Source organism: Neopelma chrysocephalum, unplaced genomic scaffold, assembly GCF_003984885.1.
Source record: "Neopelma chrysocephalum unplaced genomic scaffold, ASM398488v2 Primary Assembly neopelma1_347, whole genome shotgun sequence".
In the NCBI taxonomy this organism is placed as follows: Eukaryota; Metazoa; Chordata; class Aves; order Passeriformes; family Pipridae; genus Neopelma; species Neopelma chrysocephalum.
This window is the reverse complement of record NW_020898011.1, coordinates 2753200-2772212: the sequence shown is the minus strand read 5'-3', so window position 1 is coordinate 2772212 and position 19013 is coordinate 2753200. Positions and strand designations below refer to the sequence as shown.

Here is a 19013-nt window from a genome sequence, read left to right as displayed (position 1 = left end):
TTTTCCTTTAATCTTTTTATTTTTGCTTCATTACTTATTTCACAACCTCTCCCAAGTGGAATACAGCAGGAACACAAAGTCAAAGTATACGCAGCAGTTCAAAACGAAATGGCTCATCCATCAGCTCCCTTTTGTAACCAAACAACAAGAAGAATGTCAAACCACAGCCTTTTTCCAAAAAAACATCCTTGGAAAACTACATCTGCCTATAGTTACTAGAACTTCATCACCCCCCCCCCCTTCCAAGGCTGGCTCTCAGCATGGGGAAAGGAACTGCAGCCCCGGGCACTCCAGACAGTCTCCACAGTGCCGTGGGAAGGCTCAGCACACCTAGGATGAACTCAGGCTGTCCCAGATACAGGCACTGCTCCTGCGACTGGATTCTCCCTACAACCACACTGTCCCTCTCCCACGAGCCTCTTGGCCTCGCCAAGGGTGGCAGGAATGGTAAATAAAGGAAAGAAGCACACAGGCATCTTCTGTTTGCTCACGGGGAGGGTCACCCCGCACAGACAGCTGCTCCCCGTGCACATCCCTCCCTGCACAGCCACCAGCTGTGCACCACTGTGTGCAACACAGCAATAAAACACACCTCTGTCTGCTTGGGAGTCTGAGGGAGTATTAAAAGAGGTGAGTCTTTGATGTCCACCCTTCCCTCTAAGGATACCGAAACCCTGAAACCCGCGTTCCTTGTCCTTGGGGCTCAGCGTTGGCATTTCTTGTGTCACGCCTCCAACAGAGAAGTCAGAAACAAGCACCACATCTGAGCAAGCCAAGGATTGGAGACCAGAAATGCTGAAGTTCTGTCAGTAGTTGAGTTTTGTGTAGGAAGTTGGACTCTGATCCTTATGGGTCCCTTCCAACCCAAAACACTATGACTGTGAGCACCAAAAGTGATCACCAAAATGGGACACTCCTGTATTTAAATAATTGGGTTATACTGATGGACTTGAAAACAGCATGCCCAATTTCTCTTCCCCACTCATCCTGGAATCATGTAATTGCAGGGACGTGCCCTCTCTGAGCTTATTCTGCCTTTTTTCTTAGGGCAAACACATTTTTTCAAACAGCAGACTGGACACCTGCATCACACAAAGATGGTACATAAAACCATTCAAACACAGTTATGTAGACTGTAAAGATTCTTGGATTTAGAGTTTATAACAAGGTCTCTAAACTTTCTAGCGTGCAGACTTACATCTCAAAGTTTAGGACGAGCTCCAACACAGATTTATACCCCTTATAAACTAATTCAGTCTTGCTGATACAGTCACGAATCCACAGATCTGCAATGCAGGTGTTTCACTGATTGCTACATTATGCTGTTAGAAATCTAATTTCCAGAAGGAGCATGAGCTCCTTTCTACATATATTTTGTAACATCAATGAGTATATTTGAGTCTGCTTGAGATTTCTTTTAATTAGATTTCACTGTCAAATAAAAAAAAAGGTACCTGAAGCCAGTTACCTAATTTACTTTGAAGTTAATAAGACTGCTTTTGTAATGCTCTACCTGCAAAGAAAATTTCTTGTACAGAGTTTTACACTGTGCCAACAGTGCACTGGAGTCTAAAACTGTCTTTGTTTAAACTTTTTAAAAGCCACTTTGGGTGACAATAACTCAACCCTCCTTTAAGTGCATTAGAGGCTTTTGTGAATAGTGCCAGCAAACTCACAGGATGGTCCCATAGGCTGCAGAGTGCTCTTGGGCAGATCAGTTGTTTACGCACAATTAAAAGGAAAATGATTTTCTAACCTCACATCCCTGATTTCAACTCTTTTTAAACTATTAACCCCAAGTTTACACTGAGTCTTTCAATATAAATCCAAATCCAAACTCAAGAACAGTAATCTATTTCAAAATTACAAGAAAAAAAAATTCTTTTCGCGAAGAAAATTACTAGTATACTAAAGAAATCAAGTTTCAAATAGGTATTAGCATTTGATAAATGTTATCTTTCTCTATTTCTTTACCTCTAGAGTATCAGGGAAGATGCAGCAAAGTGTTGTCATGAAATAATGAAGTCATGTTTGGAAATTGTAAGTTATTTCAGGTAAGCCTTTGTGTTGCCAAACTAGAATGTAGCAGCACTTCGACTGTCACTTTTTATAATGTTTGCCTATAAACTTTTTCCAGTGTGGGTTTGAAATGGTGCCCAAAAGCAAACAGAGAACAGGTGGGATTCTGAGGCACGAGTCCACCCAACAGCTTCACTGAGAAAATCAACCCCTTCAAACTGTTCAAAGATCCCCAGCAGCACACAACCAACCTGCTCTACAAAAGTTAACTCTCCCCAGGACTGCACAAGGATTTTTACACTGCTCTGAAATTTAGGGACAGATTTTGAACTCATGTCCATGCTGTACCATCAAATCAATGGCTCCCCTGAGGCTGACAGCAGGATTCTTTCCCTGTTTCCACACCTTTTGAACATACTGGAGACAAAAGGCTGCAAGTTTGCTCAGCCATCACTTGTACACATCCTCCAGTGTTTTCAGCAGCATCCTGAACTTTCCCTTAGTGAAAATAGCTTGTGGGGAAAAGGAAGAGATTGCCCTGAAGAGCCTGCAGCACCAGGCAAGGCCTGATGATCTGCTATCACATCCATGCCCCTCCAGCCCTCTTTGGAGCTCTGCCTTGGAACGGGATCCTCAGCCATCACCAGAAGCCTGTGAACCAGCCCTTTGCTTGCTTTGTTAATCAGATGTAAGGAAAAAGGTTTTTTTACAATGAGGGTGGTAAAACACTGGCATGGGTTGCCCAGAGAGGTTGCCCACAATGCCCCATCCCTGGAAACATTCAAGGCCAGGCTGGACAGGGCTCTGAGCAACCCCATCTAGCTGAAGATGTCCCCGTTCAGTGCAGAGAGGTTGGATCAGATGGCTTCTAAAGGTCCCTTCCAACCCAAGCCATTCCATGATTCCAAGGCAGTACAGGATTCCTTTCTAAGCAAGTTCTCCTACAAATCCTGTAATAAAGTCATTAGCTCCTACTGCAAAGGTGCACCACCTGATGTGAATAATACCTTTCTATCACCCCCTAAAAATCAAAAAAGCAACAATTGCAAGTGCAAAATTTCTGGGGGTGTTCTGAAACACTGAGGGACACAGGAGGGCACGTTGCTTCTGCCATTGCCTGCTCTCAGCTACATCCTTATTTGTCATAGTGGTGCACACAACGTAATTAAACTTTATAGGTGGAGCTGTTGAACAATACTGCCACGGAAAACCAAGCTGCTGTTAAATAAACAGCTGAGAACTTTTTCTCTGCCTGCTCATGCAGCCTCACGGCATGGTTTATGCCATCCAGGCATCAAGTGGAGTAAAGATTGTTTGTATAAAAGCCATGACCACAATAGAGGACTAGGGACACTCTGACTGCTCTGTCTCAGATTATTATGATACACAATTGTATTCCAAATCATGTTTCTGTTCAGGACTCGGTCACTGAGAGATTTATACTTCCTTAGGTTTCAAATTATTATTATTATTTGTCTCCATTTAATAAAATGTTAACAAAGAGCTGCTTATCTGAAGTCTCAAGTCATTTAGTTACTTAGTTACAGAGCCAAATAATTAAACGATCAGCTAATAGCTAACCCCAGCAAAGATTCTCACACAACTCTGCAGAACACAAAAGCCTCAGACCCCATCAAGCCACTTTCGCTTCAAAAGGCTTTAGTAAATAACTAAACACTCACCACAGTGTGCCCAGAAGGGTCAACAGACCTGACCTGTCAAGAATCCAAGAGGTTCTTTGCAAAACTGAATGTCCCCATAGGGAACGCCAGGCTGCCAACCACCACCACTGCTCCTGCTGCTCCTACCCCCTTCTCACAGCTCTCCTCTCATTGAGGAAAGTCCAGCCAGACCACACTGGATGGACAACATGGAATGGGGATTTCAGACGGGTCCCAAGTCAGACCCAAGGCTTTACGCTCTCCTCCAGGAGGCAGCCCAGGTATCACCAGCCAGGTCTGCAACCTTCCCTCTGCAATCTCCCCTCCCACCTCCCAGGTAAAAGCTGATGGGATTCTCCCTTCATTTACGTTGGCAGGCCAACAATAAGAGTAGCTCCATGTCCTCATGATAAACTCAGACTGCAAAAGGCACGGCCACCAGTTTAGAAATGCAAAGAGTCATTCCTGGCCACAGTGACTATCCCATTAGCCAACAGCAAACCAAAGCCACAAAGGGTAAGTGCGACTCCTCACACAAAGGGGGACAAAACAGTGTTTGCAATTCCTCCATCTGCTGCTCCAAAGTCACTGGATTCCTGCTGTCCCATTTGTGCTGGGTTTCCGTCATTAGCTGCCAGCTCTGCCCAGCTCTGCCTCCGCCAGGCACTGTCAGGAAGTCTCTGTTCTGATAAAATACTTTCCAAATTGCTACAGTTCCTCCTATAACATTAAACAAACTAAATGATTTTTTTTTTTTTTAAATCCCTTGCCCCTGAACAAGACCACGAAGAGCAGGAATCATTTCCCCCCCTCCCATGTATAGAAACATTAATTGTTCAAATCTGACGAAAAACATTTAGGCCTTGCAGAAAAACTTCAAACACAAAGCGTCAAAGAGCTATCCATGATAGCTCCAAACATCAACATGTGGCAGATTCTAAGTCCTCACCTGTTCATTTAACACAAGCTCCTGGGCTTCTCTATTTGAAAGCAGCCAACTTCCACAAAAAAAGTGCCAGATTCTCCAAAATAAATTTTTCCTGGCATTGTCTTTAACCTTGTTATCCTTATAGAATAAGGAGCTAGTCATGTGATGAGTAAAGAGATGAAACCAGACAGAAAAAAACTAACAAACAGGAATAATCCTCTTGCCCTGGAAGTGAACACTTGCAAAACAAAGTTGCCACATCACACATGCCTGGTGCTCCAGCAAGTGTAGAGCTTCCAGCCACACTGACCTGCTAGAGCTTGGACCTCCAGCATCATGTCAACTCCTATTGAGTGCTACATATACCAAGATCATTAAAAAAAAGTGAATCTCCTCCAGTTGCAATAACTTGCCAATGTCATCACGGGTAAGGGAAAATATTACACTGCACTATAACTTGTTTTCCTAAGCTTTGAAGACTTAGAAAAATAAAAAGTTCTGGTGAGCAGCAAAGCATTTTGCCACTTGCAGGATCCCCTGGCCAAGAGAAAAAAACCTCTGCGTACGCACCCAAAAAACGATCCCCAGGTGATTACATCCATCTGCCTCGTGTCATGCTCCTTGGCAGAGGAGCAACTACAGAACTGCTACTCCTTGAGGTGGCCACCCCCAAGCAGCATTTAGCCCTGGCTACAGCCACATGGGCCCCACTGCACTCAGCAGAGGAGGGCAGTGGGAGCAAACCTCATAAGGTCCCCCGTTATGTTGGTTGACACAGGGTGAGGTACATGAACTGTTTCAGCCTGGCTTTGATGGCTGCCAAGCAGTTAGGTTGATGTGTCTCACTCACCCCCCTTGTGGTTAAAGGAAGAGGAGGACTTCTCAGAGAGAGAAAGAAATTGTACTTGTTGAGGCTTCGTGCAGAGATTAAAAATTCCTCCAGCTTGTAGCCTGCTTGCTCCTACCTGCCTTTAGAGATGGGATCGTTGAGTTGTGGCTGCACAACCGCGCAACGTGCATCAAAAATGCCAAGTATCACATGCTCGTGGGCTTGGCTGTGTGCTTTGTGCTTCTGGAAGCCAAGCCAGGGAAGACTCGGAGCATGCCAAGTTCAAAGTAAACAGCAGAGAGACCAGCGAGGCCACCTCCTGCTGCTGGGAACTGCCCCGCGATTTCTTCCTGTTTGTCCCCGTTCTTCACGGTCTGCTCCTGACAGGACAAGACTTCTTCACACAGAAGTCACCACAGGATTTATCTCTCCAGATACAGGACAGAGCAAGAAACAGGATGACTTCTGCACAAAGACTGGGCAACCATGGAGGGAAAGAACACCCCCAACCCCGAGAGGCCACACCAAACCCTCTAATGTTATTGTGCTGCCTTTTATCATTTCATCAGGATGATGAGGAACCACAGGCCATCTTCAGGATCTGAACTTTTGGTTCCAGGCACCAAACCTTGACTACTTCTGGTCAAGTCAAACTCCAACCATCTGCCTAAAGTAATAGAGTGAGAGTCTCTGTATTAAGAGAACTGGGGAGTACAATAAAAACCTAACACACATGTAACCCAATCTCAAAAATAATTAACTACTCCTGAAACTCATTACAGAAGAGTCTTTTCGTGTAATCTATTATACAATACAAAGGGGAAATGTATCACCTTTTGCCAGAACCTCAAATGAAAAGCTGGAAAAAAAAAAAAGAATTCATCTTCTCTCTCGAAAAGGCAGAATTCAAAACCAGGACCATTTTCTCATCATTTCTTTCAGCAGTAGCAAAACTTCGAATCTCCTTGACTATATTCTGCACATAACCAACCTGCAGAGTAATTTAACCAAGTCCCATTGTTCAACCCAGCCTTACAGTCCGCTTGGGAAAGGCTCCATAATAAGATACACAGCCTTGGGAAAACATATGAGCACGTATATTTGGTGGTAGAGGGTTTTTCTTGGGTTTAATATTTTCTTGCATCTATTCCAACCCGTAGCTTTTTTTTGAGGTTCTTTATTTGCATTTCAAGAGCAACATAAAACCATAACAGAACATAGCATAAACCCAAACATAAAAACACAACCTTTTTCTTCCAGGTTTGCCAGAGGCCATACTCAAGATTATTACTGCTCAACGTGCAAAAGAAATAAATTACAACCGTGAGGTTAAAAGTTGCACAATTCAACGTTGCAGTGTTAGTTCTGGATGCAGAGAACTTCTCTTCAGATTCCCTACAAGCAAGTCAGCAGTTGTTTCTTTTGTACACGGTCCCATTTTTACTTGACTATACAAATCCCCTTAATTTTAGCAGCTCATCTGGAAGTCTCATCTTGCCTGTTCCCCTGAAATTCATCTTCCCCCACTTCCTAAAGCAGGATTTGAAAAAAAGTCACTGGAAACAATATCCCCAAAACATCCCCTTAGCACTTTTGAAAGTCCTATCCACAGCACACATAAACCACGGGATATTCTCCAAATACTTCGAAGCTTCAAGGCATACCAAGCTGCCTTTTAGCAATATTTAGGCAAAAGGCATCATAGCTTGTTGAAGTCCAGCTCCACATGGAGGATAGTCTCCAGTGGGGAAAAAGAGCAGCACAACAAGCCCCGAAGTGAAAAGCCAGGCTGGCCCTGTGCCCTTCCAGGTGGAACACAACCATTTACACAACGCTTAATTTTAACTTGCAGACAACCTCCGTCACTCCTGACGGTAGCAGTGGCTCCTGGGCACTTTGCCATACTAATGGAAGATGATTCAAATGCTTCTGAATTGTTAGGAGAAGGGCTATTACCGAGCAGTGCTTCACTGCAGATTTATTAGAGAGTCTCCACGTTAATCCTGCACGTCTGAGATACCTGTGCTACCCTGGTGAGTAAACAATATCAGAGAAATCTGGGCACTTCACCGCTGTAGTATCTAAACAGGATTATTTTTCCATGATCAAACAATGTCTAACAGAACCAAGCTCAAGCACGACTCAAAATCTGAACTGGGGTTTTAAAATTATTTTTAAGAACTGCTGGGTGGCAATCAGAATTAGAAGTCATATTGCTTTCCTTGAAACAAATTAAATATTGCAACACTGAGACACTGAGCAGGGCACTGTACAAACTTGCAAAGCCAGTCTCACCAAGGCAGGCTCCCCTTGCTGCCCAGCAGCAGGTCCTGCCAGCAGCTCACCCATCCATACAGCCCATCCTAAAGGAAGCGTAGCACGAACCTCACGGAGTTTTTCTACCCCACAACTTTTTATTATGTTTGAAAACCAAGTTGTCGCGCAGCGCTCTGATAAAGTTCTGTCCATACAACCATAATTTAACCTGCAGACGTGCCCTGGTCGGTGCAGCCCACCAAGGCACCCCCAGCCACAGCATCCCACTCCAACCCCACTCAGAAACAGCCCCAAGCCCCCTGGGAGAAAGCCTGAGGTAATAACTACTGTGCCACAAAACTCCTTTCCAAATAGAAACTCATGAAAAGACAGGAGATTTTTCTCCTCCCCAGCCAGCTTCTCATCCTCGTTTCTCTCCCTTCCAGTCCCCCAGCACACTGCCCCTTCCAGTAAACCCTCACAAATGCAAGCTGTTCCCTCAGAACAAAGGAATTTTCCTTTTTTCCCTGTTCTTGTGGCTTTGCTACCGTAAGGCACTTTTTGCTCGACACAGGGTAATGTCCCAAACTGATGAGCCAGTTCTTTTGCGGGGGAGGAAAAGCAATAATTACACACAACTTGCAAGGAGGGGAATGAAAGTAGGTCAGATCTCAACTCCTCAGCTTCGCTGAGGTTCACCAAATGCTTTCACTTACAGCCTCTTCAAAAATACAATTAAAACAATAATAGCATGGCAAGCACATGAAGTGGCACCATAGAATTCAGCTTTCTGTCCCATCCCTCGATACAGATAATGGCATTTGTGTGGTGACAAGCAGCAGAAAAACCTGAACCAGCAGAAAGTGAAGCCCATAAGACACATCTATATACCAGGTGCTGACTACTCTAGTACTCAGAAGTCCAGGAAAAACAAACCCCTAAAAAAAAAAAAAAAAAGTTTTTTTGGAAACAAAACAAAACAAACCAACCAGACAAAACAGCACAAGAAAACCAGGAGTGATAATTAAGAGATGGGAAAGGACAACCTGGAGACGTACTTAATTGGTTTATGAATTATAAGCTGGTTTTAAAAGTAAAAAAATAAAAAAAATAAAAAAAAATCCACATTAAAAAATCCACTCCTCTTACTGAACATCTTGTTTTGCAACTACCCTTGTTGGGAGGCACAGTCCCCAAGGAGCAAATGCCAACGCGGATTTGCTGACGCTCCCGACTCCGATTGAAACCCGAAGGGCCAAACTTCCAGAACAGCTCAGCACTCCCAGCGCACGTTTCGTAATTACAACAGGAGCTGTTGGCTGCTGCTCTCTCGAAAATCTGGTCTTTATTTAGGATTCGACTCCTACAAAGTTGCTCCAAAGTCGCTCAGTTGCTCCAACTTCTCTTTCAATCAGCTCAGAAGTCAGTTTAGTCCCCGGTACTACGGGACGGCATCTCTGATTTGGGCAGCACGCTGTGCCAAAAACTCCCAGGAACCACTGCAGGCACACATTGCAATGTGCTGAACCAGAACTCAAAGGCCTGAGTTTCAAATCAGTTCCCAAATTGCTGTGAGGATGATTTTACACTGTCAGGCCCCGTGCCAAATCAAGTATTGCCCCGTTTCCCACCACCACCAGTAACACAAGCAGCATGTCCTGACAACTCTGCAGAGGATGCTCCCACTTGTCCAGCTGGGATGGAGGAGCACAGCATGTCCCACTGCCACTGGGGAACCAAACCCTCAGTCACACTGCTGCAAAACTCTGGATCTTTCATCATTTCATGTTTTGGAGTCTTTTCAGCCTGAATTTTGCACTTCTCTAACTACACTGAAATAAATTTTCTCTTCTAGTCAAACCAGGTGTGCTATTACAAGTAGACAAGATGTAACTTGCCTAAGTGGGTGATGGTTCTTCTAAAAACATGGATTTATACTGCTCAGGAGCGTTGCTTCGAACAAAGTCCCTGTTTCACTGTAAAGTTTCAACCTTGAGGACTCTCAAAATGTTTAACACTTAAAAATCTGATGCTTCCAACAGAAAAATGGATAGTTAACTATTTTTCCTGCATTCCCATCTGATCCTAAACTAAATATTAATTCTAAGAAAATACTAATCTTTGAATGGCTTTGTTTAAAGCCAAGTGATCATTTCTACTGAAGCTGGGGAGTTGGATATAGGAATATGCTCACCAAAAGCTGTGTTATGGTTATTATTAGAACATCACTATGGACTACTGTCCATCACCTCATGAGCACACAACCTTGCATAAGTGGAAATGTCAGCATTGAAAGCAGAATTTGCCATGAAAAAGGTTTGTAACTTGTCTGTAAAAAAAAAAAAATTACTATGGCCTGAAACTTGTTGCAAGTTCTCTACCAAGGAAGAACTATTTTAAAATTAGGAAACTATGCATTCGTTGGAGTCAGCCGCTGGTTTGGGGTTTTATCTATAAAAGCGGTTTTAAAAAAAAAATAAAAGGATAAAAAAACCTCACAACTCAGCATCTTTGAAAATCTTCTGGCTCAAAAAAAAGAAATTAAAAAAAAAAATCACTAAAGGAATCAAATTCCTAAAAGTCAATAATTTTTGTACCCCTTCAAAAAGCTGCAGATAAACACAAAACATGCAATTATTTCTGCTCCTTTGCAAAATAGTAGCCACGCCACACACCAGCTCCCAGTGCCTCATCAACACGGACTGTAAATAACAACCCTACCCATGCCCAATTAGTTTGCAGCTCAAGACCATGCCCCTGCTAAAGCACTGCATATTTTAAACACAGAATGGACACATTAAGACTGATTTAATCTGGCTGCCTGTATGATTCCCCAGAACCTCAGCTGGCAAATCCTGTACTGGGCCAAATAACTTACTGAACCGGATCCCTGAAAGGGCATCCAGCCCTCACCCGAAGCTGTGGGGATGTCACATTCCTCCCTAATGGGCTTTGATAATTGCCCTTCCTTAAAATGAAATTAAAAGTAAAATAAAGTAAAAAAAGATAAAGCCAACTCTGATTTAACTAATCGGTTTTAATTATTAATTTGACTTGCAGATATCGAAGCCGCTGTTTCTTGTTAAAAAAAAAAAAAAAAGCCAAAACACAACAGTAACAAGGAAACCCTGAGTGAACTATTTGCTTTATTTATTTTTCCTACCAAATTGGAAGCAGCATCCTGGTGCTTCCACACTGCCTCTGTCCATGGAATATGATGGCTGTGTAGGGTCACCTGTCAGCAGGGTGGCACTGGCTGGAGAGGATCCACGGGGGCACCCCAGGACGGAGAGCACCCTGCTGCTGGTGGGACAGGGGACATCCCATCACCACTGCATCCCTCCTCCACATGCTGCAGCCCTAAAATGCAGTCCACTCCTAAAATCCCACACCCTCATCCAGGCAGCTCACAGTGGCTAAAAGGGATCTCCAAGTGGACTGTGCCGACCACTGCGGCCACAGGTGACGTTCATCTTTAAGCACTGCAAACATTTTACAAAAATTAAGGTATTTCGCTCGTATTATCCAGCATTTTTACAAACAGGAAAATACTGCGCTGAATGTGCTTATATTTGTATGTTGTTTAAAGGCAGAAATTGTCTGTGAGCGAGTTAAAACCCAAATGACAAGTTGTTACTCTCTTCAGACCCCACCATAAACACTGTCACCCACTAAAGGAGGTCTCTCTCTCCTTCCCTGCTGCTCCAAAATACAAATTTAAGGCCATTTCGAACCATCGTGTTTTTCACAGGACACAGAAATAGGCTGTGCCGTGTGGAAAGCTTAAATTAATCTTCTGAAATATGACCTAAATTAAAAGAACTGAAACACAATGTCACTCCACCAAGTGGGTGCTCCAAGGACAGTGTCAAGGCACTGCACATGGGGGGGGGAAGAGATCAAATTAGCTCCCCAGCAGAACGATAACACACAGCCTGGGCAAGGGAAGGTCAAGGGAGAGCTTGCTATTTATCAAATATATGTCTAAACTAATTATTCAGTTCACAAAGTAACCCTTCAGCCCATGTGTGCGGTCAGAGCCCTTGTGAAATGCTGGCTATCATCAAAGTTCCTCACAGCCTGGGCACACACAGAGACACACAGAATGGCTCCTTTGTACACACCGAGGTGGATTTATTTCTAAGTTTAAAAAGCAGAAAGTCTTTATGCTCCCCAGGACAAAAAACATGTATGTAAACACGTGATGCAAGACACAGTTTGACGGCTGACAGTGCCCACAGGAACTCCTACAGGTCCTGTTTCTGCTCACACTGAGGAACAGCCTCGGGTTTTACCACCTCTGCTGAAGGAAAAAAGCACCACAAAGAGACCCACCACAGCCAGGATCCAGCCCTCAGTGAGCACCCACGATATCAACACCAGCATTATCAGCCACAGTGGCTCTGTGTGCCATCCTCAGTGTAAATACCTTCATATGGACCAGAGAGATATCCAGTGGTCATAGATGGATATTTATTTATTCAAGATTGAACCAAAAGTACCTTGATGCATGACATCTTGCACATGTCCTGCAGTTATCCATGCAGCTGATTGCCCTATTAGATGAATACTGCTTATATAAATCACATATTTAATCAGATACTCTGAAGAAAATGATTGCAAATATCCCTGAAGTTATGTTTAGTCGAAGAAAGGTATATTCTCTGTTACAACCTAAGGAACAAACAGCCACCATCTCAACTCTTGTTAATGTTGCAAACAGCTTTTCCAATATTCTGAGTCACTAAGACAATAAACAATAACAATGAAAGCATCTAACATACTAAAAGAAAAAAAAAGGAAGACTCAGGAACAAATCAACATGTGTCACCAAAGGTCATGGCCCTGCTGACCTTCTCAGCTGGTATGAAATGTCATAGCTCTAATGACTGCACAGTCAGCAGCCCCACTGAAAATTTACATTATTGGAGCACCTGACCCCCCAGATTAGCTGTGGCCAAAATGTTTTGGCATTTACTAAATTAAAAGAGAAGTCTGCTTTGTCTTTGAAGAGATTATTTGAAGGGGTTTTTTTTTTTGGTTTTGGCTTGAAGAGCTTGTGGGTGGCAGTGATAGAACCCAGAGAAGGTGATTGTGTAAAAACTTGGTTTTGTTTTGATTTTTTTAAAAGGACTTTAACAAAGTACATAAAGGAGGTTTTATTTCCCAAATCTCAGATATAAATCCCACACAATTCCCTGTATTCTGCAGCATAAAAGCTCTTATTATGCCATTAACTTAGAAGTGCTTTCTGATTTTTTTTTCTTATTTCTGGTAACGATTTGGGTTCTCACGTCTAAAATTGTTTCATGTCAGTAACATTCCTGCCCAGGGAAGAAGTTTTAAATCCCTTTTAACAATTTACTCTTTGATAAAACCCAGATTCCACCCCCTCCATATTCACTGTGGAAGAAACATATATTTTTAAAATGTGCTTTCTAGGACAATAAAATCTATTCTTTCACTGAAGAGTTGAAAAATTATCAGGCATCATTCAAAAAATATTACTCTTCTTCCCATAAAATACTCCACCAATTCTGCAATCACATTCTTTCTTACTTAACCCTAAAACTAGGAGACCTCACTACAAAGCCAGTCTGAAACCAGAATTATTCATGATTTTGTCATTCCCCTGAAAAGCCAAAAAGGCACCAGATGTTCAATTAACAAATCATACAGCAAGTGGTGATGAGAGTTGGGCTTTTTTTTTTTTTTTTAAATTCTCAAGTTACCTTCAAAAGAAAAAAAACCAAAATCTTTGCTATCAACAATCTCTATGGCTGACAGATGACAGTATTGCTATACTTTATGAGTTTTTTTCAGGAATGCTTGCTAGGGAAGAGGGCTCATCATTTCTAAACAGTTCATTCCCTGCCATCAATAAAAATGTACTTGGAACGGACTCCAAAAATGTGTTAGCTGGTGATGTCTATTTTTAGAGGCAGTGGATAGAAACAAATAAGTTTTGTGTGAAAATATATTAAATAAAAACAAAGCTGTATTCGTGGACATGAGCAGCAGAACGTGTAAAGGCCAAATTCTCTCCAGAAAACTTGTCAGACCAGAAATGCTCTATGGACCACTATATCAGCTGGAGAGTTATTAGAACTGTAATCACTTCCCAAAACACAGATATAACCTTATGAAAGAAGCCTCACTTGCCCCCCCCAGGTGCTCAGAGAGCAGCAAAGATGCAGCACAACACTGGAAAAACATTCTTAGACACAATCAGCTCACAACAATAAAAAGCAGCCCTTCAGAGGAGAAAACCACTTTGCAAAGCTTGAGGAACAGATCAACCTAGGAGAACAAACCAACAGGTGCAGGCTCAAAACAGGAGATTTTATCAAAACACCTCTTCCAACGTGAAGGTCTCAATCAGCCTTTGACAGTAACAAAGTTAAGCCCTTGCTATTCAGATCTCAGCATTTCCACTCTCAGGACGTGCAATCCACACATTGCACCGACTGTGCTTGGACATTAACAACGAGAGAGAAATTTGTTCTAAGGGCAAACACCAACAAAGCTGCATTTCTGCAGAGTGCCTGGCAAAACTAAACACTCAGGCCACACGATTAAAAACTAAGTTCTTTGGACTTCTCAGGTTAAGACAATGACAAAGACACGCAGCCACTCATCCCCTTCGTTCCTCGAGGCAGCAACACGGAACAGGTATGGAAGTGCAACAGGCTGGTTTCCTTAAAGACCCATTCCTGAAAACTTCCAGCCATACACGTTGATTATACAACGTGATGACAGTCCCAAGTGAAATCACTGACACCACTTGCTTGCATAAGAATAAACAAACGAGTGCTTGTACAAACACAGCCCATGTGAGAGAAGGGAGAGTCAAAAACCACGACTCTCGAGGGCTCATCTGCTACTTGCCTTAGATTTACCCAAGCACAGATGATGTTGACTTCTGTTTCAGACGTTCAAGCATTTAAAATTAACTCCTTTTAAAGAATTAAGGGTTCTAGAGTGATTTACCTTCGGGTTCCACCGTGGTGTCTTCAACAACTAAATTAAACGAAGGTCGAGCCAGGCAAAGTCCAACCATGGTGACCACCACCAGGCAGATAAGGCAACCTGAATCCCAGCTGACCATCTTTTTAGAGTAAATTCTTGGTCCATTTCCATATCTCCATGTGGACTTTAATCCCATCTGAGCACCTCTAGAGAAGCATGGAGAGAAAGCCGTGCCTTCGGCCAGGGTAGTGCCTCCTCCCTTGGAACAACGGCGGCTGCTGTGGGGAGGAGAGAGATTTAACACTGTCAGCAGAAACATCTCACAACACAGACCAAAAAACTTCATAAAGCCTCGAACAGAGCTGAGGTGAGAGGGAGGGGAGGAGGAGAACGGGAAAAATAGTTTTCCAGCTTCAAGAATATGTGAAAAGTGAGTGACTTTTCATCTTCTGTTAGCAGTTTCCATCATCACCTGAGGCGTAACCAAGTCCTCCTTGTTTTCACAAAATCACTTCTCAGCACATATTTAGAGAGCTATTTTACTGACAGAAAAACATACAGGTTTTAAAAAAAAATGAGAGGCACACACATGTGCAGGCACATAACCTGTAATGCTACAAAATTACCACAATTATACAAATTATGTTCTTGTTATTGTTTGAAGGTTTATGTAAGTTTGCCTTGTTTTTCATTCCTTCACCTAGGCGGTTCTGCAGCCAGCCGAATTTACAGGAATTCGGTAATTTTCCACAGGAAAAACAGTTGAAAAATATACTCCTTAGACTTGGAAAATCTGTAAAACTTTATTTCACCACAGGACTTCCAGCTCCCCTATGGATGTACCTTCTCCTGACTTGGTTCAGTGTCCTTTTAAAGCCGAGAGTCCCAAACAAGTGAAAGGCTCTTATCTTCGCAGTCATACTGGTTCACTGCACCACATTACAGGCAATTAAAATCTACATGAAATATGGTACAGACTGCAGTTTCATGGGAGACCTGCCCAGCATCATTTTCCATCCATACATGCCAAGCTGTGTGGACAAACACTTCTTTTCTCCCTCTCTCAATGATGCTTATTGATATATATATATTTTTCAATGGGGGGGAAAAAGGTCTGTTTTATTCACAGCAAAACTAATTTCAATTAATGGAGTTAACTGGTAATCCAGGCATGGGCTGATGGGAGAGAGAAGCGGCAGAAAAGTATCTGGCACTCCCTTCAGGGGACCCTGTTGCCACCAGACTCAGATGCCAGGTGAGGGTCAGAAGAGCATCCTCCTCACAGGGTGATTTAACAGCTCAACCAGAAAATTAGACCTGATTTTCCGCTTCAAAAATAAAAGATGGTGAAGCTCAGTAGATGGATAAAACAAGTAACTGCAGCTATTGCTCTCATCTGGTCAATGATTCATCTTAGATGTGATGAAACCCAACTGAAACTTAGAGAGCACTTGGCTTGAAGGGAAAAAATAACAGAAAACCTCTTTTTCCCTCCCGACCTCACACTTAAGAAATTAAAAAGGCAGGGAATGTAGAGATAAAGTCAAACTTCTCCAAACTCCCTGTTATTTGGATGGTATGGTATGGTACCTCAGCATACAGAAAACAAATATTCTCCCCTTAAAAAGCCAACCATTAGATAGTTGATTCAGATTTTATTAGTCTTTTGCTACCTGCTACATACAAAGCTCACAGTGCTAAGGACAGAAGTGCTGTTTGAGGCATCTTTTATCTTGGGTACTATATAGAGTAACTTCTGGAGTCAGCAGTAACAGATTTTAGATGACTAAAAATAAGGCACTTGGGGAAAATAATTAATACACGGTATTCCAGGTGAATCCCTGATACTTCAGGGCAAGCTTTTTTCACCTCAGCTGGTATCACCTCAAAGCTCCCTCCCTGCTTTGGGAGATTTTAGCACAGAACGAGCATCCCAGACCACAAGCTAGCAACTACTATTAAATCACCAGTGAAAACACCACCAGACCACTGCACAAACATTTGCAAAGAGCTTGCCGAGCCCTTCTCTAAATAAGCACAGAGCAGGTGTAGAGCTGAAGGGAGCTCTGTCTCCGGGACCGGGGAAGGAGCAGAGCAGTTCCCCTGGATGCTGCCACCCAGCTCAACCTCCCGCCCCGCCCGTCTGGCAGCCCCAGCTCTGCAGCTCAGTTTATCCAGCTGTAAAGTGGGTAGAAACCCCTAATTAACAGGCTGGATGTAATGCTGATTTAATTTCCATACATCATCCCGTAAACTGTGCTTAAAGACTATGTCTATAAATGCGAAACTCAATCATAATTTTGCAAAAAGAAAACATACCAGAAGGCAAGCACATATTCTAGACTCCAACAGTTTTAGTTCCACCGAGATTTCTGCTGTTTCAGATTTTCAGACTGCATAAAATGCCACTGAAAGCGTGTTTATGGTTCCTACCCTCATCCTAAATCCTGAAGTGCAGCACAAGCCTACTTGGCCACGCGTCTCCTCACCTGAAGATTTTTGCTGGCTTCTGCACCTGAACATCTGCCAGCAGAAAGAAGGGACTCTTCATCCACAGGGCAGCAGAACACTCAAAATCGTAGCTTGCAAAGGTGCAGCAAAGCAAAAATCAGAGCTCTGGAGCCATCCATGGAGCAAAGCCACCTTCTACCACCACAGCAGTGACCAGGGTGCGAGGATTGCCCTTTCCCAAAAGGAGTGAAGTCCGACGAAGATGAAAAACCAAATTCTTTTCATAGTTTAATTGCCACAGTTGCTGGGGGACGAGTCTCTGGAAAGACCTCCTGTGCTGGATAATTATGTACCTCTATCTCAATGTTTGGAACACAGCCCCAGCATGCTTTTTGGCCTCCACAATTCTGGCTTCCTGACTACAATACCATAATCCCTCCTGGAGTCTCAGACTCAGTGAAAGCCACACGTAGTGTTTATTTTTCCCCTTGAAAGGGAACTCTGTCTCTCTTCTCAGCCTACACTTTGGGGAGGAGTTGTCAGCCCCCAATGATTGATGGCTCTCCTTGCCACTCGCTCATCAACTCAATTTTCACCTCGTCACATACCTGCCCAAATTTTCTTTGCCAAACTGACAAGCATGGGAAAGCAGACTGGTTTGGGAGCCCAACCAAATTCCTCCAAGCTGTACTTCAGTTTAAACACACTCACACACACAAACAAGTAGTACTTGTTCAGCAGTGGCATTAATTAAATTCAATGCTCAGTGTTCTTTTTAATCTACTTCCATTGTTGTTTATAAGATGTTTATCACTCCCCAGGGAGAGCACAATTTGTAGAGTATGTTAACCAAATCAATACATTGCTTTTTGTATAACTTTTCAGCATCTTTCTCTGTTAGGCAGGGAACAGCAAAACCTGAATGAAATATGGACCTTCCCTCCACAAAGAAACCTCAAGCGCCCTAAAAGCCCAAGAGCTTCATCAGAAAAATCCAGGTAGACGAAACTTTAAAGCTTCACACATACACCGTATACACAATTCCACTGACAAGGGAATCGTGTATTGACAGAAATTGATAGAAATACACAAGACCACAAATATATATACACGCACATATATATCTAACAGGACTCTTCATCACAGTTCAGTCTCCGAGCAAATCTGCGCATCACAGCTATTAAACATTAATTCTGGAGGACTAATGGGAACCGGCTGGTAGCTTCAGTACTTTTTCATTGTTTGAACTTCTTTCATTTGCTTTCCAGGACTATCCTGTTTTTCTCAAGTCTTTTGCCACCAAAAGATGGGGGGGGGGGGGTGAAAATCTGCATTTTAATTGACATTCCAGAGGGAGAGAGAGAAGTCCAGAGGCTGCTGATTGCTGTCTATTCAGCCCAAACAGGCTTTTCAGATGAAAATGAGAAAAGGCTAGTGGAAGATTTACAGGGATTTGGTACAAAGGAGACAATGAAGTTTTAAATGTTGATAGCGTTTCACACCAAACGCATAATGAGTCCCAGTTTGAAGGGGCCGTTTTTGCATTTAAATATATATTTCACTGAAGATTTCTCTCCCCCCTTTTCTCAGGCGGGGCAGTTCTGCCCCGCGGCCCCGCTCCCGCAGCAATGGGGGCAAGGACGGGCTGTCCCGGGCGGTACCTCTTCCTCACCCCCTGCTGCCCGTCCTGCTGTCACCGCTGGAACCATCCCCAAAGACACCCGTGCAACCCAGCGGGAACGGGCAGGGGCAAGGCAGGGAAACAGCGGTGCCGCTCGGGCTTCCCCGCGCACCGCAGTGGCGACCAAGTGACGGACAAACCGACCCGCAGCCCCGCACGGGGGGAACGGAGCCCCGCACGGGCACATCCCGCCCCGGGGACCCCCGGGTCCCGCACGGG

General features: G+C 43.4%; 1 protein-coding gene across 8 annotated transcripts in view; it reads right to left on the bottom strand.

Annotated features, from left to right (window-relative positions):
* Positions 1-19013, bottom strand: part of FGFR2 (fibroblast growth factor receptor 2) — an 83584-nt gene that overhangs the window by 63929 nt on the left and 642 nt on the right. For 3 of the 8 annotated variants that reach the window (XM_027705616.1, XM_027705618.1, XM_027705619.1), the window contains exons 1-2: positions 17152-17171; positions 14684-14940 (exon numbers count right to left, since the gene is read on the bottom strand). In XM_027705616.1, the coding sequence (XP_027561417.1) occupies positions 14684-14858 (175 nt within the window). In that variant the 5' untranslated portion in view covers positions 14859-14940; positions 17152-17171. Of the gene's footprint in view, positions 1-14683; positions 14941-17151; positions 17175-18774; positions 18883-19013 lie in introns of those variants that run through there. The other 5 variants (XM_027705614.1, XM_027705613.1, XM_027705615.1 and 2 more) reach the window with 4 other exon arrangements.